Here is a 26,618-nt window from a genome sequence, read left to right as displayed (position 1 = left end):
CAGTTTATGGTTATAGCAAATTTCCTGCAGAAAGTGCAATGTATCCTTTTTTAATTAGAAATGTTCAGAATTAACTTTTTTTTTTAACCACTTGCCTGGCATTGTCGCATGTGTTGTGTCCCGAGCCAAGTGTCTGTTACTCTCCACTGCCCAGTGGCCCCGGAGTGATGCTGCAGTCTGTGACCACTGAAATCACTTCCGGAATTGCGCCACATAATGCCATGCTCCGTGAAAGAACAGTGTGGGGAGGGGAACTTATTTCTTCTCCTAGCACATTGTGGCTGATCTCTGCGTCCGCAGAGATCAGCTGCAGCAGGGGGTACTCATCGTCAGTCTCTAATTGCACACGTTCCGCTCCGCTCTGCCTGTGGAGGAAAGCGGTGGTGTAGTGATGTATGGGGATGGGGGGGATGAAGTGTGTGTGGGGAGGTGGTGTTGAATAATATTTAAAAATACATGGGTCACATGGTTAGGGGTGGTCAAAAAAAGGGCTTTTCAAAGAGGGTAGTTTATAAAACATTTTTCTTTTAAATAAAATATTTTAATATATTAAGTATATGTTTTCTCTAACGTCCTAAGTGGATGCTGGGGACTCCGTAAGGACCCTGGGGATTAGCGGCTCCGCAGGAGATTGGGCACAACTATAAAGAAAGCTTTTAGACTACTGGTGTGCACTGGCTCCTCCCACGAAGACCCTCCTCCAGACCTCCGTTAGATTCTTGTGCCCGGTTGAGCTGGATGCACACTAGGGGCTCTCCTGAGCACCTAGAAAGAAAGTATATTTAGGTTTTTTATTTTCAGTGAGATCTGCTGGCAACAGACTCACTGCAGCGTGGGACTAAGGGGAGAAGAAGCGAACCTACCTAACAGGTGGTAGTTTGGGCTTCTTAGGCTACTGGACACCATTAGCTCCAGAGGGATCGACCGCAGGACCCGACCTTGGTGTTCGTTCCCGGAGCTGCGCCGCCGTCCCCCTTACAGAGCCAGAAGCACGAAGAAGGTCCGGAAAATCGGCGGCAGAAGACTTCGGTCTTCACCAAGGTAGCGCACAGCACTGCAGCTGTGCGCCATTGCTCCTCATGTACACCTCACACTTCGGTCACTGATGGGTGCAGGGCGCTGGGGGGGGGGGGGGGGCGCCCTGAGGGCAATAAATAACACCTTGGCTGGCAAATATACATCATATATAGTCCTAGAGGCTATATAGATGTAAAATTTACCCCTGCCAGTATTACAGAAAAAGCGGGAGAAAGTCAGCCGAAAAGGGGGCGGGGCTTCTCCCTCAGCACACTGGCGCCATTTTTCCCTCACAGTTCCGCTGGAAGGAAGCTCCCTGGCTCTCCCCTGCAGTCTGAATACGACAGAAGGGTAAAAAAGAGAGGGGGGGCACTAAATTTAGGCGCAGTATAGATAATATATATATGTAATATATATAAAAAGCAGCTATAGGGAAAACACTCATTGATAGTGGGATCCCAGTGTTATATAGCGCTCTGGTGTGTGCTGGCATACTCTCTCTCTGTCTCCCCAAAGGGCTTTGTGGGGTCCTGTCCTCTGTCAGAGCATTCCCTGTGTGTTTGCGGTGTGTCGGTACGGCTGTGTCGACATGTTTGATGAGGCTTATGTGGAGGCGGAGCAGATGCCTGTAAATGTGATGTCACCCCCTGTGGGGTCGACACCTGAGTGGATGGTGCTGTGGAAGGAATTACGTGATAGTGTCGACTCCTTACATAAAAGGTTTGACGACATACCAAATGTGGGACAGCCGGCTTCTCAGCCTGTGCCTGCCCAGGCGTCTCAAAAACCATCAGGGGCTCTAAAACGCCCGCTACCTCAGATGGTTGACACAGATGTCGACACGGATACTGACTCCAGTGTCGACGACGAAGAGACTAATGTAACTTCCAGTAGGGCCATACGTTACATGATTGAGGCAATGAAAAATGTGTTGCACATTTCTGATGTTACCCCCGGTACCACAAAAAAGGGTATAATGTTTGGAGAGAAAAAACTACCAGTAGCTTTTCCTCCATCTGAAGAGTTAAATGAAGTGTGTGAAGAAGCGTGGGCTTCCCCTGATAAAAAGCTGGTAATTTCTAAGAGGTTACTAATGGCGTACCCTTTCCCGCCAGAGGATAGGTCACGCTGGGAAACATCCCCTAGGGTGGATAAAGCGCTCACACGCTTGTCAAAAAAGGTGGCACTACCGTCTCCGGATACGGCCGCCCTGAAGGAATCTGCTGATAGAAAGCAGGAGGCTATCCTGAAATCTATATATACACACACAGGTGTTATACTGAGACCGGCTATAGCTTCAGCCTGGATGTGCAGTGCTGCTGCTGCTGCGTGGTCAGATTCCCTGTCAGATAATATAGATACCCTAGACAGGGACACTATATTGCTAAACGTAGAGCATATAAAAGACGCACTTTTATACATGAGGGATGCACAGAGGGATATTTGCCGGCTGGCATCCAAAATTAGTGCAATGTCCATTTCTGCCAGGAGAGGGTTATGGACTCGGCAGTGGACAGGTGATGCAGATTCCAAACGACATATGGAAGTTCTGCCTTATAAGGGTGAGGAATTGTTCGGGGATGGTCTCTCGGACCTCGTTTCCACAGCAACAGCTGGGAAATCTACATTTTTACCCCATGTTCCCTCACAACCAAAGAAAGCACCGTATTATCAGGTACAGTCCTTTCGGCCCAATAGGGGCAAGCGGGTTAAAGGCGCGTCCTTTCTGCCCAGAGGCAGAGGTAGGGGAAAAAAGCTGCAGCATACAGCCAGTTCCCAGGAGCAAAAGTCCTCCCCCGCTTCCTCTAAGTCCACCGCATGACGCTGACGCTGGGGCTCCACAGGCGGAGCCAGGTACGGTGGGGGCCCGTCTCAAAAATTTCAGCAATCAGTGGGCTCGCTCACGGGTGGATCCCTGGATCCTTCAAGTAGTATCTCAGGGGTACAAACTGGAATTCGAGACGTCTCCCCCCCGCCATTTCCTCAAATCTGCCTTGCCAACCACTCCCTCAGGCAGGGAGGCAGTGTTACAGGCAATTCAAAAGCTGTATTCACAACAAGTGATAGTAAAGGTGCCCCTACTTCAACAAGGACGGGGTTACTATTCCACAATGTTTGTGGTACCGAAACCGGACGGTTCGGTGAGACCCATTTTAAATTTGAAATCCTTGAACACATATATAAAAAAATTCAAGTTCAAGATGGAATCGCTCAGGGCGGTTATTGCAAGCCTGGACGAGGGAGATTACATGGTATCGCTGGACATCAAGGATGCTTACCTACATGTCCCCATTTACCATCCTCACCAGGAGTACCTCAGGTTTGTGGTACAAGATTGTCATTACCAATTCCAGACGTTGCCGTTCGGTCTCTCCACGGCTCCGAGGGTCTTTACCAAGGTAATGGCGGAAATGATGATACTCCTTCGAAGGAAGGGAGTTTTAATTATCCCGTACTTCACGATCTCCTGATAAAGGCGAGGTCCAGAGAGCAGTTGTTGGTAGGGGTAGCACTATCTCGGGAAGTGCTACAACAGCACGGCTGGATTCTAAACATTTCAAAGACACGCCTGCTGTTCCTAGGGATGGTTCTGGACACAGAACAGAGAAAAGTGTTTCTCCCGGAGGAGAAGGCCAAGGAGCTGTCATCTCTAGTCAGAGGCCTCCTAAAACCAAAACAGGTGTCGGTGCATCACTGCACGCGGATCCTGGGTAAAATGGTAGCTTCCTACGAAGCGATTCCATTCGGCAGGTTTCATGCAAGAACCTTTCAGTGGGACCTGTTGGACAAGTGGTCCGGATCGCATCTTCAGATGCATCGTCTGATAACCCTGTCTCCAAGGACAAGGGTGTCTCTGCTGTGGTGGCTGCAGAGTGCTCATCTTCAAGAGGGCCGCAGATTCGGCATACAGGACTGGGTCCTGGTGACCACGGATGCCAGCCTTCGAGGCTGGGGAGCAGTCACACAGGGAAGAAACTTCCAAGGACTATGGTCAAGTCAGGAGACTTCCCTGCACATAAATATTCTGGAACTAAGGGCCATTTACAATGCCCTAAGTCAGGCAAAACCCCTGCTTCAAAACCAGCTGGTACTGATCCAGTCAGACAACATCACGGCGGTCGCCCATGTAAATCGACAGGGCGGCACGAGAAGCAGGACGGCGATGGCAGAAGCCACAAGGATTCTCCGATGGGCGGAAAATCACGTGTTAGCACTGTCAGCAGTGTTCATTCCGGGAGTGGACAACTGGGAAGCAGACTTCCTCAGCAGGCACGACCTCCACCCGGGAGAGTGGGAACTTCATCCAGAAGTCTTTCAAATGATTGTAAACCAGTGGGAAAAACCACAGGTGGACATGATGGCGTCCCGCCTAAACAAGAAAAATATTGCGCCAGGTCGAGAGACCCGCAGGCGATAGCTGTGGACGCTCTGGTAACACCGTGGGTGTACCGATCGGTTTATGTGTTCCCCCCTCTTCCTCTCATACCAAAGGTACTGAGGATAATAAGGAGAAGAGGAGTAAGAACTATACTCATTGTTCCGGATTGGCCAAGAAGAGCGTGGTATCCGGAACTTCAAGAAATGATGTCAGAGGACCCATGGCCTCTACCACTCAGACAAGACCTGCTGCAGCAGGGGCCCTGTCTGTTCCAAGACTTACCGCGGCTGCGTTTGACGGCATGGCGGTTGAACACCGGATCCTGATGGAAAGGGGCATTCCGGAGGAAGTCATTCTTACGCTGATTAAAGCTAGGAAAGAAGTAACCGCAAACCATTATCACCGCATATGGCGAAAATATGTTGCGTGGTGTGAGGCCAGGAAGGCCCCAACGGAAGAATTTCAGCTGGGCCGGTTCCTGCACTTCCTACAGTCAGGGGTGACTATGGGCCTAAAATTGGGTTCCATTAAGGTCCAGATTTCGGCTCTATCGATTTTCTTACAGAGAGAATTGGCTTCACTACCTGAAGTTCTGACTTTTGTTAAGGGAGTGCTGCATATTCAGCCCCCTTTTGTGCCTCCAGTGGCACCTTGGGATCTCAACGTGGTGTTGGATTTCCTAAAGTCACATTGGTTTGAGCCACTGAAAACCGTGGATTTGAAATATCTCCTGTGGAAAGTGGTCATGTTGTTGGCTTTGGCTTCGGCCAGGCGTGTTTCAGAATTGGCGGCTTTGTCATGTAAAAGCCCTTATCTGATTTTCCATATGGATAGGGCAGAATTGAGTACTCGTCCCCAGTTTCTCCCCAAAGTGGTATCAGCTTTTCATCTGAACCAACCTATCGTGGTGCCTGCGGCTACAAATGACTTGGAGGCTTCCAAGTTGTTGGATGTAGTCAGGGCCCTGAAAATTTATGTTTCCAGGATAGCTGGAGTCAGAAAGACTGACTCGCTCTTTATCCTGTATGCGCCCAACAAGTTGGGTGCACCTGCTTCAAAGCAGACTATTGCTCGCTGGATCTGTAGTACGATTCAGCTTGCACATTCTGCGGCTGGACTGCCGCATCCTAAATCAGTAAAAGCCCATTCCACGAGGAAAGTGGGCTCTTCTTGGGCGGCTGCCCGAGGGGTCTCGGCTCTTCAACTTTGCCGAGCTGCAACTTGGTCAGGGGCAAACACGTTTGCAAAATTCTGCAAATTTGATACCCTGGCTGAGGAGGACCTTGAGTTCTCTCATTTGGTGCTGCAGAGTCCTCCGCACTCTCCCGCCCGTTTGGGAGCTTTGGTATAATCCCCATGGTCCTTACGGAGACCCCAGCATCCACTTAGGACGTTAGAGAAAATAAGAATTTACTCACCGGTAATTCTATTTCTCATAGTCCGTAGTGGATGCTGGGCGCCCATCCCAAGTGCGGATTGTCTGCAATACTTGTATATAGTTATTGCTTAACTAAAGGGTTATTGTTGAGCTATCTGTTGAGAGGCTCAGTTGTTATCATGCTGTTAACTGGGTATTGTATCACGAGTTATACGGTGTGATTGGTGTGGCTGGTATGAGTCTTACCCGGGATTCAAAATCCTTCCTAATTGTGTCAGCTCTTCCGGGCACAGTATCCTAACTGAGGTCTGGAGGAGGGTCTTAGTGGGAGGAGCCAGTGCACACCAGTAGTCTAAAAGCTTTCTTTATAGTTGTGCCCAGTCTCCTGTGGAGCCGCTAATCCCCATGGTCCTTACGGAGTCCCCAGCATCCACTACGGACTATGAGAAATAGAATTACCGGTGAGTAAATTCTTATTTTAAACTTTAATAAGTAATTTAAATAAAAATACAATTTCTGAGTTATTTTGTGGGGCAAAAAATCAGTTAAGTGGTTAAAGAAGCATATTAATGTATATATCGGATAGTTTTGTGTCTTTGTCTACCCAGTACAGGTTATTCTTAGGCTATTTGCAGAGACTCTTAAACAGAAGTGTACTTCTCAAGAGCTAATTTTTTGAGCATTTAAGGACCACTAAACCTCAATATTTAATTGTCCTCCTATGATCCATGACTGTAAAATACATTGTGAAGTAGGAACTGGACTTAGAAAGTGAACTGGACTTAGAAAGTGAAGTATTACTTACCCTCCCCCCTGTCTCACACTTGGACAGTATGATGATGGGATGTGATGCAGGTGAAAAAGTAAAGACTTTCCCTTGTGTATGACTCCAGCAATCAACACTTCTATGAGAGTCTGCCTAGCTGTAAATCACTGTAAACTTTGTTTAGTTAGAGAAGCCCCTCACTCCTAGTATGGCAACCTGCTGCAGAGAAGTAACAGAGCATTGTTAAATATATCAGATAACAGTACATATAATTAATTTATTTTATTCAGCTCACTGATACAAAAGCCTTAGGCATAGATATGCGACAGGGGATTGGGTTCAATTTGCTTGAGGTCAGAATACCGGCCACAGCATCCCAATGGGTTATCTCTCCAGCACAGCGGTGTATTATCGTTCGGGAACCTGGTTGACTGGGATTTTGGCTCCATGATGTTAAACCTGTTTCTCATACGTCCTAGAGGATGCTGGAGTCCGCTTCAGTACCATGGGGTATAGATGGTTCCACAGGAGCCATGGGCACTTTAAGACTTTTCAAGGGTGTGAACTGGCTCCTCCCTCTATGCCCCTCCTCCAGACCTCAGTTTAGAAAATGTGCCCAGGCAGACTGGATGCACTCCAGGGGAGCTCTACTGAGTTTCTCTGAAAGACTTGTGTTAGGTTTTTTATTTTCAGGGAGGACTGCTGGCAACAGTCTCCCTGGTTCGTGGGACTTAGGGGGCAGAAGTAGGAACCAACTTCCTGAATAGTTTCATGGCTCTGCTTCTGGCTGACAGGACACCATTAGCTCTTGAAGGGTACTGAACGCTAGCTGCGGCTATGTGCTCACTCCCACAGCCCACCGTGACCCCCCTTACAGAGTCAGAAGACAGGTGAGTGTAAGACGAAAAGGATCTTCAGACATCGTGACGCCTGAAAGGTACCGCGCAGCGGTCGGGAGCGCTGCACGCCATGCTACCCACAGGCACTGCAGGGTGCAGGGCACGTGGGGGGGGGAGCCCTGGGCAGCATGAAACCTCCTAAAACTGGCTAAAATAAGGGGCATAAGTTGCTGAGGCACAGTCCTACACCCGCCAGTATAAATATTAGTTTAAAAAATCTGAGGGGATACGCGCCATTATGGGGGCGGGGCTTCCTCCTCAGTTAGCCAACACACTGCTCAGCGCCATTATCTCTCCCTCCAGGCTGCAGAGAAGAACGCTGGTCCTCCACTGCTGAATTATCAGGGTGCAAGACGGGGGGAGCACAGTGAAAATTGGTGCGCTATATATATATATATATATATATATATATATATACAGCTCCAAGAATGAACGGCACTGAAGACAAGTATGTTGCAAAGAAATTTCTTTGCAACATACTTGTCTTCAGTGCCGTTCATTCTTGGAGCTGTATGTATTTTTCTGATCTGGCACGGAGCACGCTGCTTCTAAGAGCCTGGGAGTGCCGACTGTTTTGCAAGGGTATATATATATATATATATATATATATATATATACACACACTGCTCACAAAAATAACGGGAACACTAAAATAACACATCCTAGATCTGAGTGAATTAAATATTCTTATTAAATACTTTGTTCTTTAGATAGATGAATGTGCTAACAACAAAATCACACAAAAATTATCAATGAAAAACAAATTTATTAACCCATGGAGGTCTGGATTTGGAGTCACCCTCAAAATTAAAGTAGAAAAACACACTACAGGCTGATCCAACTTTGATGTAATGTCCTTAAAACAAGTCAAAATGAGGCTCAGTAGTGTGTGTGGCCTCCATGTGCCTGTATGACCTCCCTACAACCCACACAAGTGGCTCAGGTAGTGCAGCTCATCCAGGATGGCACATCAATGCGAACTGTGGCAAGATTTGCTGTGTCTGTCAGCGTAGTGTCCAGAGCATGGAGGCGCTACCAGGAGACAGGCCAGTACATCAGGAGACGTGGAGGAGGCCGTAGGAGGGCAACAACCCAGCAGCAGGACCGCTACCTCCGCCTTTGTGCAAGGAGGAACAATAGGAGCACTGCCATAACCCTGCAAAATGACATCCAGCAAGCCACAAATGTGCATGTGTCTACTCAAACGATCAGAAACAGACTCCATGAGGGTGGTATGAGGGCCAGACATCCACAGGTGGGGGTTGTGCTTACAGCCCAAAACCGTGCAGGACGTTTGGCATTTGCCAGAGAACTCCGAGATTGGCAAATTCGCCACTGGCGCCCTGTGCTCTTCACAGATGAAACAGGTTCTCACTGAGCACATGTGACAGATGTGACAGAGTCTGGAGACGCCAAGGAGAACGTTCTGCTGCCTGCAACATCCTCCAGCATGACCGGTTTGGCAGTGGGTCAGTAATGGTGTGGGGTGGCATTTCTTTGGGGGGCCGCACAGCCCTCCATGTGCTCGCCAGAGGTAGCCTGACTGCCATTAGGTACCAAGATGAGTTCCTCAGACCCCTTGTGAGACCATATGCTGGTGCAGTTGGCCCTGGGTTCCTCCTAATGCAAGACAATGCTAGACCTCATGTGGCTGGAGTGTGTCAGCAGTTCCTGCAAGACGAAGGCATTGATGCTATGGACTGGCCCGCCTGTTCCCCAGACCTGAATCCAATTGAGCACATCTGGGACATCATGTCTCGCTCCATCCACCAACGCTACGTTGCACCACAGACTGTCCAGGAGTTGGCGGATGCTTTAGTCCAGGTCTGGGAGGAGATCCCTCAGGAGACCATCCACCACCTCATCAGGAGCATGCCCAGACGTTGTAGGGAGGTCATACAGGCACGTGGAGGCCACACACACTACTGAGCCTCATTTTGACTTGTTTTAAGGACATTACATCAAAGTTGGATCAGCCTGTAGTGTGTTTTTCCACTTTAATTTTGAGGGTGACTCCAAATCCAGACCTCCATGGGTTAATAAATTTGATTTCCATTGATAATTTTTGTGTGATTTTGTTGTCAGCACATTCAACTATGTAAAGAGCAAAGTATTTAATAAGAATATTTCATTCATTCAGATCTAGGATGTGTTATTTTAGTATTCCCTTTATTTTTTTGAGCAGTGTATGTGTGTGTATATATATATATATATATATATATATATATATATATATATATATATATATATATATACCCATACAATATATATATATATATGTAATATATTGTGCGATTATAAAAGTGATGCAGGTCTGTGGGCATTTTGTGTTACACAGACATTTTTATTACTGGTGCTGGGTTGTGAACTGGCAAATCCTATCTGTGTCCTTCTGACAGACTTTACTGTTGGTCTGTCCCCTATAAGTCCTGGAGTGTCTGTGGTGTGGTTGTGCACGTGTGTGACATGTCTGAGGCATGGAGCTCTTCCCCTGAGGGAGCCATTTTAGGGACACAGAGTTGTAATGTGGTGGCACTGCCAAAACACACCATGAGCCTGAATGGGTGAAAGAATTACGTGATAGTGTGAATCATATCAGTAAGAGATTAGATAAGTCTGAGTCTCATGCAGAAAGCTGGAGAAAATCAGTGGAAGATGTGATTTTTACCGGTTCTGCTTTTTCATCCACAGACGTCACCTCTGGGTCACATAAATGACTATTTGCACAAATAGTACAAACTGATACTGACACGGACTCTGATTCCTGTGTCGACACTAGTGATTCCAGGGAAATAGATCCTAAATTGGCAAAAAGCATTCGTTACATGATTGTTGCTATAAGGGAGGTTTTGGAAGTTACGGAAGCCCCTACAGTACCTCAGGAGAAGGCTTATTTTTATAAAGAAAAGAAAATGAATGTAACTTTCCCTCCTTCTCACGAGCTAAAGACTCTTTTTGAGGGAATTTGGGCAAACCGTGAAAAGAAATTTCAGATTCCCAAAAGGATTCAGGTTGCTTATCCTTTCCCGGCAGAGGACAGGAAAAGGTGGGAGTCACCCCCAGATTTAGACAGTGCTCTGTCACGGTTAACAAAAAAGGTGATTCTCCCTGCACCTGGGACGGCTTCACTGAAGGAGTCAGCAGACCGCAAGTTGGAGACTACTTTAAAATCTATTTATGTGGCCAATGGTACACTGCTCAGACCCACCATTGCTTGCGCGTGGGTGAGTAGGGCTATCGAAAAATGGTCAGATAACTTGTCATCTGAAAGTGACACGATAGATAGAGAGGAGATACTCCTAAAATTAGGTCATATCAAAGACGCTGCTGCATACATGCTAGAGTACATGAAAGATATTGGGCTTTTAGGTTCAAAAGCCGCTACCATGGCAGTCTCGGCTAGGAGGGCGTTGTGGATTTGCCAGTGGAATGCTGACGCAGATTCCAAGAGAAATATGGAGACTCTCCCGTATAAAGGTGAGGCCTTGTTTGGAGATGGGCTGGATGCGTTGGTCTCTGCGGCTACCGCAGGTAAGTCGACATTCTTGCCTTATGCTCCAGTACCGACAAAAAAGACACATCACTCTCAGATGCAGTCCTTTCGGCCCAACAAATATAAAAAGGCCAAAGGTTCCCCTTTCTTTGCAGGTAGAGGGAGAGGACGAGGAAAAAAGTCAGCAGGAGCAGAAGTCCACCCATGCTTCTGCCAAATCTGCAGCATGACGCTGGGGCTCCCTTGCGGGAGTCCACTCGGGTGGGAGCACGTCTGAAACTTTTCAGTCAGATCTGGGCTCAACCTGGCCTGGACACTTGGGTATTGCAAATAGTGTCCCAGGGATACCAGCTGGAGTTTCAAGACGTCCCCACATGCCTATTTTTCAAATCGACCTTGCCAGTTTCTCTTCCAGACAGTGAAGTAGTAAAGGCTGCAGTTCAAAAATTGTCAGGATCAAGTCATTGTCCTGGTACCCTTGTCACAGCAGGGAGGAGGTTTTTATTCAAGCCTCTTCGTAGTTCCGAAGCCGGACGGCTCGGTCAGACCAATTCTGAACCTTAAATCTCTTAATCTCTACCTCAAAAGGTTCAAGATGGAATCTCTGAGGGCAGTGATTTCCAGTCTGGAGGAAGGAGATGTCATGGTGTCAGTAGACATAAAAGATGCCTACTTACATGTTCCCATTTATCCTCCACATCAGGCTTATCTGAGGTTCGCGATACAGGATTGCCATTACCAGTTCCAGACATTGCCCTTCGGACTCTCCACGGAACCGAGGGTGTTCACCAAGGTAATGGCAGAGATGATGGTCCTCCTTCGGCAACAAGGAGTCCATATATTTCCTTATCTGGAACGATCTCCTGATAAAAGCGAGATCCAAGGAACGGTTGGTGCAGAACATTGCACTCTCCCTGTCAGTGCTCCAACAACACGGTTGGATTTTGAATTTTCCAAAGTCGCAGTTGGAACCAACGACAAGATTGTCTTTTCTGGGGATGATACTGGACACAGAAGTTCAGAGGGTAGGTATTTCTTCCAGTGGAAAAAGCTCTGGAAATCCAGAAAATGGTCAAACGAGTGCATTCGGTTGTTGGGAAAGATGGTAGCGGCCTACAAGGCCATACAGTTTGGCAGATTCCATGCCAGAGTTTTCCAGTGGGATCTGTTGGACAAGTGGTCCGGATCCCACCTAACCATGCTCCAGAGGATAATCCTGTCATCAAAAGCCAGGATTTCACTCTGTGGTGGCTGCACAGTTCTCACCTATTAGAGGGACGCAGATTCCGTATTCAGGACTGGGTCCTAGTAACCACGTATGCAAGTCTCCGAGGCTGGGGAGCAATCACACAGGGAAGAAGCTTCCAAGGAAAATGGTCAAGTCAGGAGTCCTGTCTTCACATAAACGTTCTGAAATTGAGAGCCATTTACAATGGCCTTCTACAAACGGTGCATCTTCTACAAGATCAACCAGTGCAGATCCAGATGGACAATGTAACAGCAGTCGCGTATATAAACAGTCAGGGCGGAACGAAAAGCAGAGCAGCAATGATAGAGATGACAAAGGGGTGTGGTATGGTATGCCGGCGGCCAGGATCCCGGCGCCCAGCGCCGGAAGTCCGACCGCCGGCCTACCGACAGCGTGGCGAGCGCAAATGAGCCACTTGTGGGCTCGCCACGCTGCGGGCACGGTGGCGCGCTAAGCGCATCACGCTATTTATTCTCCCTCCAGGGTGGTCGTGGACCCCCACGAGGGAGAAAAACTGTTGGTATGCCGGCTGTCGGGATTCCGGTGCCGGTATACTGTGCGCCGGGATCCCGACAGTTGTTAACCTGTAGACCACCCGTGACAAAGATTCTCCTCTGGGCAGAAAGACATGCAAATGCTCTGTCGGCAATTTTCATTCCGGGAGTGGACAACTGGGAAGCAGACTTCATAAGCAGACACTATTTCCATCCATGAGAGTGGGGCCTCCACCAAGAAGTCTTCGCAGAGGTGACAAGTCTTTGGGGAGTTCCTCAAGTAAACATGATGGCATCTCGTCTCAACAAGAAGCTTCAGAGATATTGTTCCAGGTCGAGAGACAATAGCAGTGGATGCACTGGTGACCCAGTGGGTGTTTCGGTCGGTGTATGTCTTCCCTCCTCTTCCACTGATACCAAAAATTCTCAAAATAATAAGAAAAAAAAGGGTTCGATCCATCCTCATTGTCCCAGAGTGGCCAAGGAGGGCTTGGAATCCAGATCTTCAGGAGTTACTCATGGAAGATCCTCGGCCTCTTCCTCTTCGCGTGGACCTGCTGCAGCAGGGGCCGACGGTGTATCAAGACTTACCGCGGCTACGTTTGACGGCATGGCGGTTGGGCGCCGGATCCTAGCCCGAAAGGGGGTTCATAAGGAAGTCATTCCCACTCTTGTTCAAGCCTGGAAAGGAGTAACGTCAAAACATTACCACCGTATTTGGAGAAAATATGTGTCTTGGTGTGAATCCAAGAAGGCTCCTATGGAAGAGTTTCAGTTGGGACGTTTTCTCCATTTTTCTGCAGGCAGGTGTGGATGTGGGCCTAAGATTGGGTTCAATCAAGGTTCAGATTTCAGCCTTGTCAGTTTTCTTTCAAAAACAATTGGCCTCCTTTCCAGAAGTTCAGACGTTCGTGAAAGGGGTGCTGCACATCCAACCTCCATTTGTGCCTCCGGTGGCACCATGGGACCTTAATGTGGTATTGCAGTTTCTTCAATCAGATTGGTTTGAACCTTTACAGGAGATAGAATTGAAGTTTTTCACTTGGAAAGTGGTCATGCTATTGGCCTTGGCATCCGCAAGGCGGGTGTCTGAGTTGGGGGCCTTGTCTCACAAGAGCCCTTACCTGATTTTCCATGAAGATAGGGCAGAGTTAAGAGCTTGTCAGCAGTTTCTTCCAAAGGTAGTTTTGTCTTTCCATATAAACCAACCTATTGTGGTGCCAGTGGCTACTGACACCTTCACTGCGTCAAAGTCTCTTGATATGGTCAGAACTTTGAAAATTTATGTCGCTAGAACAGCTCGGATACGGAAAACAGAGGCTCTGTTTGTCCTCTATGCTCTCAACAAGATTGGGTGTCCTGCTTCTAAGCAGACCATTGCGCGCTGGATCAGAGGGACGATTCAGCACGCTCATTCCACGGCAGGATTGCCGATACCGAATTCGGTAAATGCCCATTCTACTAGAAAGGTGGGCTCATCCTGGGCGGCTCGGCATTATAACCCTTGTTTTTCTTGTTATTTTGAGAATTTTTGGTATAAGTGGAAGAGGAGGGAAGACATATACCGACCGAAACACCCACTGGGTCACCAGTGCATCCACTGCTACTGCTTGAGGGTCTCTCGACCTGGCATTACAACTTTTACCGAGCAGCTACTTGGTCAGGAGCAAACATGTTTGCAAAGTGCGAGGTGCAGAGCCGCTTCCCCGCTGCAGGACCACCATCCTGAGGGGCTGTTTGTTCAGCGGGGCACTGCGCCTTGGCTGTCACAGCCGCAGCACGCCGCACATCCCTAACGCTGCCTGGAGGTGACATCGGTGGTGAGTACACACCAGGGACCCTGCTAGGGGGGTCCCCGGTTCAAAGTGCAGCTGGGCATGGAGTACGGGACCCTCCCTGGAGGGCCCCGCTAGGATCCCCCATGTGTACCCTGGCACAAAACTGCTTAACTAAGCACTTGTGTGAGGTTTTGAGCTAATTTGGAGACTTTGCCAGTATAATTAATATGTACAGCTCTGGTGCCATTGGAGGGGGCGGAGCTTCCTCAGAGCGGGACCAGCGGCGTTTTGGCGCCTTCCTCTGCTTACAGCAGCCATCAACAGCACACACTCGGCGCTTTCTGCCTCACAGACATGCTGGAAACTGGTACAGTGTGTAGCTAAGGGCGGAGAGCCTATTAGGACTGCATTTTGTTAGTGTTACTGTGATTTACTGAGCTGACAGTCTCATTGGGGCAGTGCAGCTCAGGGTGTGCTTTTATCATCCCTCTCTCTGTGTCTCCTATCACATACAGTAAGGCAAGCTTGCATTATAACTGTCTGTGCGTATTTTTTTATACTTACTGTGAAATATGGGTAAGCACAAGCTGTGCAGTATCTGTCGCACCAGATTCTCTTCATTATCTAATGACTGTTTCCTGTGAGCAATGCAGGCAATCTTCACAAATTAGTGAATAAGTTGGGGGAGAGGGTACAGAGCCCCACTGGCTAGGGTCTCTTAAAACTATGATGTCAGATATGTCATCCCAGCTCCCTGCTAATGTGCAGAAAACTCAGCTACTGCAAGAAGCTGTTGCAAATTTAGCTGCGAGGGCTGATGCACAGTCACCCATCTCTCATGCAGGTCCCCAGATGCGTGGTTTACCTGCTCTGCTCTCTGATACAGATGATGATATGTTAATATCTACTTATTGGCAGTTGCCAAAAAAAAAAAGAGATTGCTTTTTTGGAGCACTCTTTTATATTTTGTATATGTGATTACATTTAATCATCACATATACAAAATATAAAAGAGTGCTACAAAAAAAGCAATCTTTCTTTTTTTTGGCAACTAACAATAAGTAGATATTAACATGTTAAGGTTTTGATTGTTTGGAGCACCTCCAGCACCATAAACTATAAAACTATTTTATAGGATTCATTTTTAGTGGCTGTTTTTTTTTTTCCGAATTGAAAGTATCAATAATTATATTTCATGTCTGGTGCAGTAAACTAAAATACCACTGCACAGATGATGATATACAAGATTATGGGGATGACCTGGATCCCATTAGTGGGGATCCTGATTCTACTCTGTATTGAACCCCTGCGGGTTGCTGGATGACCTATGCTATTCATTCTTAGGCCACACAAATTCAGGGGGGCCTCTCGGGGGATCTGCCCTTTGTTACTATGGTAACCCTCCTGAAACACATTCAGGACATTACCTGAGTCCTCTGATTCAAGGAGATGGGGAACATTAATGCTCAGACATCTGCCATGGCAGTGTCGGCTTACAGGGCGTTGTGGTTGCGTCAGTGGATTGCGGACACAGAATCCAAACGTAGTGTGGAATCCCTCCCCTTTTCTGGGGAATGGCTCTTTGAGGTTGAGTTCGATATGTGGATTTCCAAAGTCACTGCAGGGAAATCCATGTTTCTCCCCTCTGGAGCCCTGCCGGCTAGGCGGTCCTACCCGGGGCTGTCTGTTCAGTCCTTTTGGTCTAACAGATTTCAGACCGAAAACCCAGCCGTCGCAGGTTCTCAGGAGAGCACCATTTCTGCTTCCACTGAGGCCTCTGCATGACTGTGCCCACCCCAAGGGGATCTCGAGGTGGGAGCTCGACTGTGTCACTTCAGCCGCGTCTGGGAGAGCTCCTGCCAGGATACCTGGGTAAAGGACCTCCTCTCTCACGGCTACAAGCTGGAGTTCGACGGCGCTGCTCCCCTACGATTTTCAAATCGGGCTTACCAGCTTGGGAGGATACGCGTGTGACGCAGCAACAGGCCGTCCAAAAATTGGTCCAGTCTCAAGTTATTGTTCCTGTGCCACTGCAACAACAGGGAAAGGGTTACTTCTCCAACCTATTCATGGTACCAAAACCGGATGGTTCGGTAAGGCCCATTTTGGATTTAACATCCTTGAACCCTTGCGTAAAGGTTTTCAAGTTCCAGGTGGAATACTTGCGAGCAGTGCTTGCAGGCCTGGAGGACCGGGAGCTTTTATTGCTCCATTTAGGCCGCGTTCAACTTCTGTCACACCATAGTTGGATTCTCAATTTACAGAAGTCCCACCTGGAGCCAACTCAGCGGCTTTTACAGGATACTGTGACCCGGAAGGTGTTCCTCCCAGGTGATACAGTGAGAGCACTTCAGGAAATAGTCCGCATGGTTCTCCGGCCTACTCGAATATACATCCATCCTTGTATAGGATTGTTGGGAAAGAGGACAGCCTCATACGAGGCGATCCGGTTTGGAAGGTTCCATGCCAGGACATTTCAGTTGGATCTCCTGAGCAAGTGGTCCGGATCACATTTTCTGATGTACCGGATAATACGGCTGTCACCTCAGACCAGAATTTCTCTCCTGTGAGGACTGTGGTCCTCCAACCTACTGGAAGGCTGAAGTTTCGGGATCCAGGATTGGATACTCCTCAGGATGGATGAGTCTGCGAGGATGGGGGAGCTGTAACCCAGGGGGCTCAGTTCCAGGGCAGGTGGTCATCTCACGAAGCCCTCCTTCCGATCAACATTCTAGAACTTTGGGCTATCTACTCTGCTCTGCTTCAGGCCTCTCCTCTACCCAAGGATCATGTGATCCAGTTACAGTCGTACACCACTGCTGTGGCATTGTCCATCAATCGGCAGGGAAAGACAAAAAGCAGAGCCTACATGCGAGAGGTGTCAAGGATACTCCTCTGGGTGGAAAGAAATGCAAGAGCATTGTCAGCAATCTTCATTCCGATTGTGGACATCTGGGAGGCGGACTTACTGAGTCGTCACGATCTCCACCTCGGGGAGTGGGGGCACCACCATCTGGTGTTCCAGCAGATTTTCGACCGTTGGGGTTGCCCACAAATAGACATGATGGGTTCTCGTCTCATAAGATACTTCCCTGGTATTGCTCACTCACCAGGGATCCTCCAGCAGGGCAGTGGACACACTGGCGTCGCCTTGGTCGTACCGGCTGGTCTACCCGTTTCCTACGATTTCATTGCTCCCAAGGGTGCGAAAGCAAATCAGAGTATTCAGGCATTTCTAATTGCCACGGATTGGCCTCGGAGGGCGTGACACGCGGATCCGAAGTCCCTTGGCCTCTACCACTCAGAAGACATCTTCTTCTTCAGCAAGGACCATTAGTAGACCCGGACTTATGGCGTCTTAGTTTGACGGCATGGAGGTTGAGCGGAACATCCTAGCTCACAAGGGCCTTTCCAAGAAGGTTGTTGCTACCATGGTTCAGGACAGGAAACCTGTGACGTCAAAACACTATCATCATATCTGGAGGAGATATCTATCTTGATGTGAGGAACGCAAGTAATTCGCCTGCAGAGTTTCACTTGAGACGTTTCCTGCAGGCTGGTGTGGATAAGTGCTTACGTCTGGGTTCTTTTTAAGGTCCAGATTTCAGCACTCTCCATTTTCTTCCACAAGAAATTAGCAGTGTTTGCGAAAGTTCAGACCTTCTCGCAAGGAGTACTCCACATACAACCACCTTTTGTGCCGCCTACGGCACCCTAGGATTTGGATGTAGTGTTGGCATTTCTACAGTCCTCCTGGTTTGAACCTCTGACAGTGGAAGTCAAGTATCTCACGTGGAAGATGGTGATGTTACTGGCCCTGGCTTCTGCTCGATTTGTCTCAGAATTGGTGGCCTTATCATGTAAAAGTCCGTACTTGGTCTTTTACGAGGACAGAGCGGAGTTCCGGACTAGACAGCAGTTCCTGCCGAAGGTTGTCTCCGCGTTTCATCTGATTCAGCCTATTGTGGTTCCGTCCACTTCTGACGCTTCTGCCTCCTCAGGAGGCTTTGGATGCTGTGCGTGGTTTGAAGATCTATGTCAAGCACACGTCTTGGGTCAGAAAAACGGATTCCTTGTTCATGCTCTATGATGCGCAGAAGAAGGGTTGCCCTGCTTCTAAGCAGTCCATTGCTCGTTGGAGTAGGCTTACTATCCAACAGGCCTATGTGTCGGCAGCTTTACCTGTTCCTAGGTCTCTGAAGGCCCACTCTACAAGATCAGTGGGCTCTTCCTGGGCAGCTGCCCGTGGAGTCTCGGCCTTGCAACTATGCCGAGCTGCTACCTGGCCGGGGAAGAACACCTGTGTGAAGTTCTACAAGTTTGATACCCTGACCAAAGTGGATACCCAGTTTGGGCAGGCAGTGCTGCTGCAGTCTCCGCACATTCCCACCCGATCTGGAATTTTTTGGACGTCCCCATCGTGCTAGTTTCCCCCAATATCCCTTATGGATGCTAGAGAAAATAGGATTTTAATACCTACTGGTAAATCCTTTTCTCGTAGTCCATAAGGGATATTGGGCGCCTGCCTCAGTGCGTGGACTTTTCTGCAGGTTCTTGTTCTATAGTTATCTGTTCAGCTGTTGCTGTTGTTGTTACCAGCAGTTGCTGGTTGTTTTATGTTTGTGGTGTGCTGGTGTGTACATCTCACCACCCTTTATCTTCCTTCTCTCATATAGTGTATGTCCTTTCTCCTTCGGGCACGTTTTTACCTGTAACTGCCTGTGGGAGGGAGCATAGAGGGGAGGAGCCAGCACACCCAGTTCAAGAAATTTAAAGTGCACGGTCTCCTTTGGACTCCGTCTATACCCCATCGTACTAGTTTCCCCCAATATCCCTTATGGACTACGAGAAAAGGATTTACCGGTAGGTATTAAAATCCTATTTTGGGATGCTGGCATTCCGAATAGTGTCTGTATTCTGACTGCCGGGATCCAGTGACTGGTAATGATTTTGCTTCTCTTGTAATAATTCTACTGCAATTACAATTACCTAGTGAACTTTAGGGAGAATATTAAGATGCGGACAGCTTACCAGTCTGCTGACCAATCTATTAATGGGTAAGGTTTATGTGCCAACGATCTTGTGCGCATTCACACTTACCAATCATCCGCCCTGATATGTCTGACCAGCAGACAAGTTGAATATGCCCACCCAGTTGAAACGCTCTATTCAATGGATTTTGTGGTCAATACTGTATATTGGTCAGTGGGTCGATTGTACACACGGGCACAACGTTGTTCAAAGATATATTGTTCGATGGCTGAATGAACTTCAGTGCACAGCATTAAAGTTAGATTCATATATGAAATGGTCGTTTATAAATGAAGATTTTTTTGGGGGTCATTTATACTTTTCTCTGACGTCCTAGTGGAAGAAAGTATATTTTAGGTTTTTTATTTTCAGTGAGATCTGCTGGCAACAGACTCACTGCTACGAGGGACTTAGGGGAGAGAAGCGGACCTACCTGCTTGCAGCTAGCTTGGGCTTCTTAGGCTACTGGACACCATTAGCTCCAGAGGGTTCGAACACAGGCCCAGCCTCGGTCGTCCGGAGCCGCGCCGCCATCCCCCTTGCAGAGCCAGAAGCAAGAAGAACGTCCAGGAAATCGGCGGCAGAAGACTCCGGTCTTCATTAAGGTAGCGCACAGCACTGCAGCTGTGCGCCATTGCTCCCTGTGCACACCACATACTCCGGTCACTGATGGGTGCAGGGCGCTGGGGGGGGAGGGGGCGCCCTGGGCAGCAATTAGAGTACCTTAAGAGTGACAAATCACACATAATATAGCCTAATAAGCTATATGTGTGTAAAATACCCCTGCCACATTATGATTATAAGAGCGGGAGAAGTCCGCCGAAAAAGGGGCGGGGCTATCTCCCTCAGCACACTGGCGCCATTTTCTCTTCACAGTGCAGCTGGAAGACAGCTCCCCAGGCTCTCCCCTGTAGTTTTCAGGCTCAAAGGGTTAAAAAGAGAGGGGGGGCACTAAATTTAGTCGCAAATCTGTGTATTATAGCAGCTATAAGGGAAAAATCACTGTGGGTAGTGTGAATCCCTGCATTATATAGCGCTCTGGTGTGTGCTGGCATACTCTCTCTCTGTCTCCCCAAAGGACTTTGTGGGGTCCTGTCCTCAGTCAGAGCATTCCCTGTGTGTGTGCGGTGTGTCGGTACGGCTGTGTCGACATGTTTGATGAGGAGGCTTATGTGGAGGCGGAGCAGATGCCGATAAATGTGATGTCACCCCCTGCGGGGTCGACACCTGAGTGGATGGACACGTGACAGTGTCAACTCCTTACATAAAAGGTTTGCCGACATAGCAGATGTGGGACAGCCGGCTTCTCAGCCCGTGCCTGCCCAGGCGTCTCAAAAGCCATCAGGGGCCCTAAAACGCCCACTACCTCAGATGGCAGACACAGATGTCAACACGGATACTGACTCCAGTGTCGACGACGATGAGACTACTGTACATTCCAATAGAGCCACCCGTTACATGATTACGGCAATAAAAAATGTGTTGCGCATTTCTGATATTACCCCAGGTACCACAAAAAAGGGTATTATGTTTGGGGAGAAAAAAGCTTCCAGTGGTTTTTCCCCCATCTGATGAACTTAATGTGTGAAGAAGCGTGAGTTTCCCCCGATAAGAAACTGGTAATTTCTAAAAGGTTACTAATGGCGTACCCTTTCCCGCTAGAGGATAGGTCACGTTGGGAGACATCCCCTAGGGTGGATAAAGCGCTCACACGTCTGTCAAAGAAGGTGGCACTACCGTCTCAGGACACGGCCGCCCTAGAGGAGCCTGCAGATAGAATGCAGGAGGCTATCCTGAAGTCTGTATATACACACTCAGGCATTATACTGAGACCAGTTATTGCTTCAGCATGAATGTGCAGTGCTGCAGCTGCGTGGTCCGATTCTCTGTACCTTAAGACAGGGACACTATATTGCTAACCATAGAGCATATTAAAGACGCAGTCTTATACATGAGAGATGCACAGAGGGATAATTGCCGACTGGCATCTAAAATAAATGCAATGTCCATTTCTGCCAGGAACTCGGCAGTGGACAGGTGATGCTGATTCAAAAAGGCACATGGAAGTTTTGCCTTACAAGGGTGAGGAGTTGTTTGGGGATGGTCTCTCGGACCTCGTTTCTACAGCTACAGCTGGGAAATCAACATTTTGCCCCATGTTCCCTCACAGCCAAAGAAAGCACCGTATTATCAGGTACAGTCCTTTCGACCCCAGAAAGGCAAGCGGGTTAAAGGCGCGTCCTTTCTGCCCAGAGGCAGAGGTAGAGGGAAAAAGCTGCAGCATACAGCCAGTTCCCAGGAACAAAAGTCCTCCCCCACTTCCTCTAAGTCCACTGCATGACGCTGGGGCTCCACAGGCGGAGCCAGGTACGGTGGGGGCCCGTCTCAAGAATTTCAGCGACCAGTGGGCTCGCTCACGGGTGGATCCCTGGATTCTACAGGTAGTATCTCAGGGGTACAAGCTGGAATTCGAGACGTCTCCCCCTCGCCGTTTCCTCAAATCTGCCTTGCCGACAGCTCCCTCAGACAGGGAGGCAGTGCTGGAGGCAATTCACAAGCTGTATTCGCAGCAGGTGATAGTCAAGGTACCCCTTCTTCAACAGGGACGGGTTACTATTCCACAATGTTTGTGGTACCGAAATCCTTGAACACTTTTATATACGAAGGTTCAAGTTCAAAATGGAATCGCTCAGGGCGGTTATTGCAAGCCTGGACGAAGGGGATTACATGGTATCACTGGACATCAAGGATGCTTACCTGCATGTCCCCATTTACCCCCCTCACCAGGAGTACCTCAGATTTGTGGTACTGGACTGTCATTACCAATTCCAGACGTTGCCGTTTGGTCTGTCCACGGCACCGAGGGTATTTACCAAGGTAATGGCAGAGATGATGATACTCCTTCGAAGGAAGCGAGTTATAATTATCCCGTACTTGGACGATCTCCTTATAAAGGCGAGGTCCAGGGAACAGTTGTTGATCGGAGTAGCACTAGCTGGGGCAGTGCTACAACAGCACGGCTGGATCCTGAACATTCCGAAGTCGCAGCTGGTTCCTACAACGCGTCTACTGTTCCTGGGGATGGTTCTCGACACAGAACAGAAAAAAGTGTTTCTCCCGGAGGAGAAGGCCAAGGAGTTGTCATCTCTAGTCAGAGACCTCCTAAAACCAAAACAGGTGTCGGTGCACCATTGCACGCGAGTCCTGGGAAAGATGGTGGTTTCTTACGAAGCAATTCCATTCGGAGGGTTCCATGCAAGGATCTTTCAGTGGGATCTGTTGGACAGGTGGTCCGGATCGCATCTTCAGATGCATCGGCTGATAACCCTGTCTCCAAGGGCCAGGGTGTCGCTGTTGTGATGGCTGCAGAGTGCTCATCTTCCAGAGGGTCGCAGATTCGGCATACAGGACTGGGTCCTGGTGACCTCGGATGCCAGCCTTCGAGGTTGGGGGGCAGTCACACAGGGAAGAAACTTCCAAGGACAATGGTCAAGTCAGGAGACTTCCCTACACATAAATATTCTGGAACTAAGGGCCATTTGCAATTCCCTAAGTCAGGCAAGACCCCTGCTTCAAAACCAGCCGGTGCTGATCTAGTCAGACAACATCACGGCGGTCGCCCATGTAAACCGACAGGGCGGCACAAGAAGCAGGATGGCAATGGCACAAGGATTCTCTGATGGGCGGAAAATCATGTGTTAGCACTGTCAGCAGTGTTCATTCCCGGAGTGGACAACTGGGAAGCAGACTTTCTCAGCAGACACGACCTCCACCCGGGAGAGTGGGGACTTCATCCAGAAGTCTTCCAAATGATTGTACACCATTGGGAAGGGCCACAGGTGGACATGATGGCGTCCCGCCTCAACAAAAAGCTAAAATGTTATTGCGCCAGGTCAAGGTACCCTCAGGCGATAGCTGTGGACGCTCTGGTAACACCGTGGGTGTACCAGTTGGTGTATGTGTTCCTTCCTCTGCCTCTCATACCCAAGGTACTGAGAATAATAAGAAGGAGAGGAGTAAGAACTATACTCGTGGTTCCGGATTGGCCAAGAAGATCTTGGTACCCAGAACTTCAAGAAATGATCTCAGAGGACCCATGGCCTCTGCCGCTCAGACAGGACCTGCTGCAGCAGGGGCCCTGTCTGTTCCAAGACGTACCGCGGCTGCGTTTGACGGCATGGCGGTTGAACACCGGATCCTGAAGGAAAAGGGCATTCCGGAGGAAGTCGTCCCTACGCTAATTAAAGCTAGGAAAGAAGTAACCGCAAACCATTATCACCGCATATGGCGGAAATATGTTGCGTGGTGTGAGGCCAGGAAGGCCCCAACGGAGGAATTCAGCTAGGTCGATTTCTGCACTTCCTACAGTCGGGTGACTATGGGCCTAAAATTGGGTTCCATTAAGGTCCAGATTTCGGCTCTATCGATTTTCTTCCAAAAAGAACTGGCTTCACTGCCTGAAGTTCAGACATTTGTTAAGGGAGTGCTGCATATTCAGCCCCCTTTTGTGCCCCCAGTGGCACCTTGGGATCTCAACGTGGTGTTGGATTTCCTAAAGTCGCATTGGTTTGAACCACTTAAAACCGTGGAACTAAAATATCTCACGTGGAAAGTGGTCATGCTGTTGGCCTTGGCTTCGGCCAGGCGTGTGTCAGAATTGGCGGCGTGTGTCAGAATTGGCGGCTTTGTCTTGTAAAAGCCCTTATCTGATTTTCCATATGGATAGGGCGGAATTGAGGACTTGTCCCCAATTTCTCCCAAAGGTGGTTTCAGCGTTTCATTTGAACCAGCCTATTGTGGTGCCTGCGGCTACTCGTGACTTGGAGGACTCCAAGTTGCTGGACGTAGTCCGGGCCCTAAAAATCTATGTTTCCAGGACAGCTGGAGTCAGAAAGACTGACTCGCTATTTATCCTGCATGCGCCCAACAAGTTGGGTGCGCCTGCTTCAAAGCAGACTATTGCTCGCTGGATCTGTAGCACGATTCAACTTGCATATTCTGCGGCTGGACTGCCGCATCCTAAATCTGTAAAAGCCTATTCCACGAGGAAGGTGGGCTCTTCTTGGGCGGCTGCCCGAGGGGTCTCTGCTTTACAACTTTGCCGAGCAGCTACTTGGTCGGGGTCAAACACATTTGCTAAATTCTACAAGTTTGATACCCTGGCTGAGGAGGACCTAGAGTTCACTCATTCGGTGCTGCAGAGTCATCCGCACTCTCCCGCCCGTTTGGGAGCTTTGGTATAATCCCCATGGTCCTTACGGAGTTCCCAGCATCCACTAGGACGTCAGAGAAAATAAGATTTTACTCACCGGTAAATCTATTTCTCGTAGTCCGTAGTGGATGCTGGGCGCCCGTCCCAAGTGCGGATTGTCTGCAATACTTGTATATAGTTATTGTTTAACTAAAGGGTTATTGTTGAGCCATCTGTTGAGAGGCTCAGTTATATTTCATACTGTTAACTGGGTATAGTATCACGAGTTATACGGTGTGATTGGTGTGGCTGGTATGAGTCTTACCCGGGATTCAAAATCCTTTCCTTATTGTGTCAGCTCTTCCGGGCACAGTATCCTAACTGAGGTCTGGAGGAGAGTCATAGAGGGAGGAGCCAGTGCACACCAGGTAGTCCTAAAGCTTTCTTTAGTTGTGCCCAGTCTCCTGCGGAGCCGCTATTCCCCATGGTCCTTACGGAGTTCCCAGCATCCACTACGGACTACGAGAAATAGATTTACCGGTGAGTAAAATCTTTTTTTTTTCTCTCTCATCAGGGTTAACGACTGTATATTACGGGTGAATGATGTAGATGTTCATGATGTGGCACATAGCAAAGCTGTTGAGGCATTAAAGGAGGCTGGATCTATTGTTAGATTATATGTGAGGAGGAGAAAACCGATAACTGAGAAAATCATGGAAATAAAGCTTGTTAAAGGCCCTAAAGGTGAGTAGCAAAACTGTGTTTAATATCACATGCTTTATTATATATACAAAACTATGTAAATCATCAAGTGTTTAAATAAAAAGTTTTCAGCATTTATTTAGATAGCTTACATTACTGAAATGTCCCTATGTGGTTTATAAAGCCTTGTCACTCTGACTGCCATTGTGACTCTGCATTTAGGTTACAGTAGATGAATAGATGGTGAAGTCCAAGGTAGGTATTGCTTTCTAGATTTGAATATGCTGTGTTCTGGCCATCTTAAACACACAACAACTATATGTGGAATGTGGGCACTTCCTCTCTAGCTCCCTGATAAGGTTGCCAAGCAACCAGAAGAGGAGAGCATTGCAGAACATGACAATTCAATAGATGGAAGGACTCATCATTGAAAGTTTCTTAGGTGGGCGATGATTAAATAGCTAATAGCACAGACCATGCTATCATATTACTTATTTTGCATGAAGAACTGAAGACTAAGCTGACTGATTTAATGTATGTTGTTGTTAATATCTATTTGTAATTATGTATATGTTTAAATAAATATGTGAATATATACGTGTGTGTGTGTGTGTATATATATATATATATATATATATATATATATATATATATATATAGAGAGAGAGAGAGAGATATATGGTTGCTGCATTACAATGCTTTAGAAAGCATATTAAAAATAGATCACTCTCCAGTTATTAAATACTGTACAAAATTCCTGATTATATCTGAAAGCATGAAAATATAAAATAATATTTTCAGAGTCTTAAGTTTACGATTAATAGTAAATGGATATGGATAAGCTTTGGTTTCTGGCCACTTATATTAAAGTTGGACACCACAAGCTGACAGGCCGTTATCCTGTACGAGGGAAAGTGTATAAGTTGTAAGGTATTGCAACTTCTAGATTATAAAGTTTCACCAAAATCATAAGGTGCTTTCTGCTGCTGGGTACACTGGGCTCCACAAGGAATAACATCGGGGTGTAGAGTAGGATCTTGATCCGAGGCACCAACATGCTCAAAGCTTTAGACTGTTTCCAAGATGCACAGCGTTGCCTCCTCTATAACCCCGCCTCCATGCCAGTGAGCTCAGTTTGTAGTTGGTGCCTGCAGTAGCAGGTCACTTAACAGGGGGCTGCTTCAGGCAGCCTATTCTTAGCTTTAACTTTAAAGAAAAGAAGAGGATTCTACAAGGGCTGC

At 48.1% G+C, this 26,618-nt stretch overlaps 1 protein-coding gene across 27 annotated transcripts in view; it reads left to right on the top strand.

Annotated features, from left to right (window-relative positions):
• DLG1 (discs large MAGUK scaffold protein 1) overlaps positions 1 to 26,618 on the top strand; it is a 1,011,951-nt gene that overhangs the window by 613,452 nt on the left and 371,881 nt on the right. For all 27 annotated transcript variants that reach the window (XM_063916386.1, XM_063916392.1, XM_063916391.1 and 24 more), the window contains one exon: positions 25,250 to 25,419. In XM_063916386.1, coding sequence (XP_063772456.1) covers positions 25,250 to 25,419 — 170 coding nt within the window. The remainder of the gene's footprint in view (positions 1 to 25,249; positions 25,420 to 26,618) is intronic.

Source organism: Pseudophryne corroboree, chromosome 4 (assembly GCF_028390025.1).
Source record: "Pseudophryne corroboree isolate aPseCor3 chromosome 4, aPseCor3.hap2, whole genome shotgun sequence".
NCBI classification, from domain to species: domain Eukaryota; kingdom Metazoa; phylum Chordata; class Amphibia; order Anura; family Myobatrachidae; genus Pseudophryne; species Pseudophryne corroboree.
The sequence above is the reverse complement of the archived record's forward strand: the minus strand, read 5'-3'. Positions and strand labels throughout refer to the sequence as shown.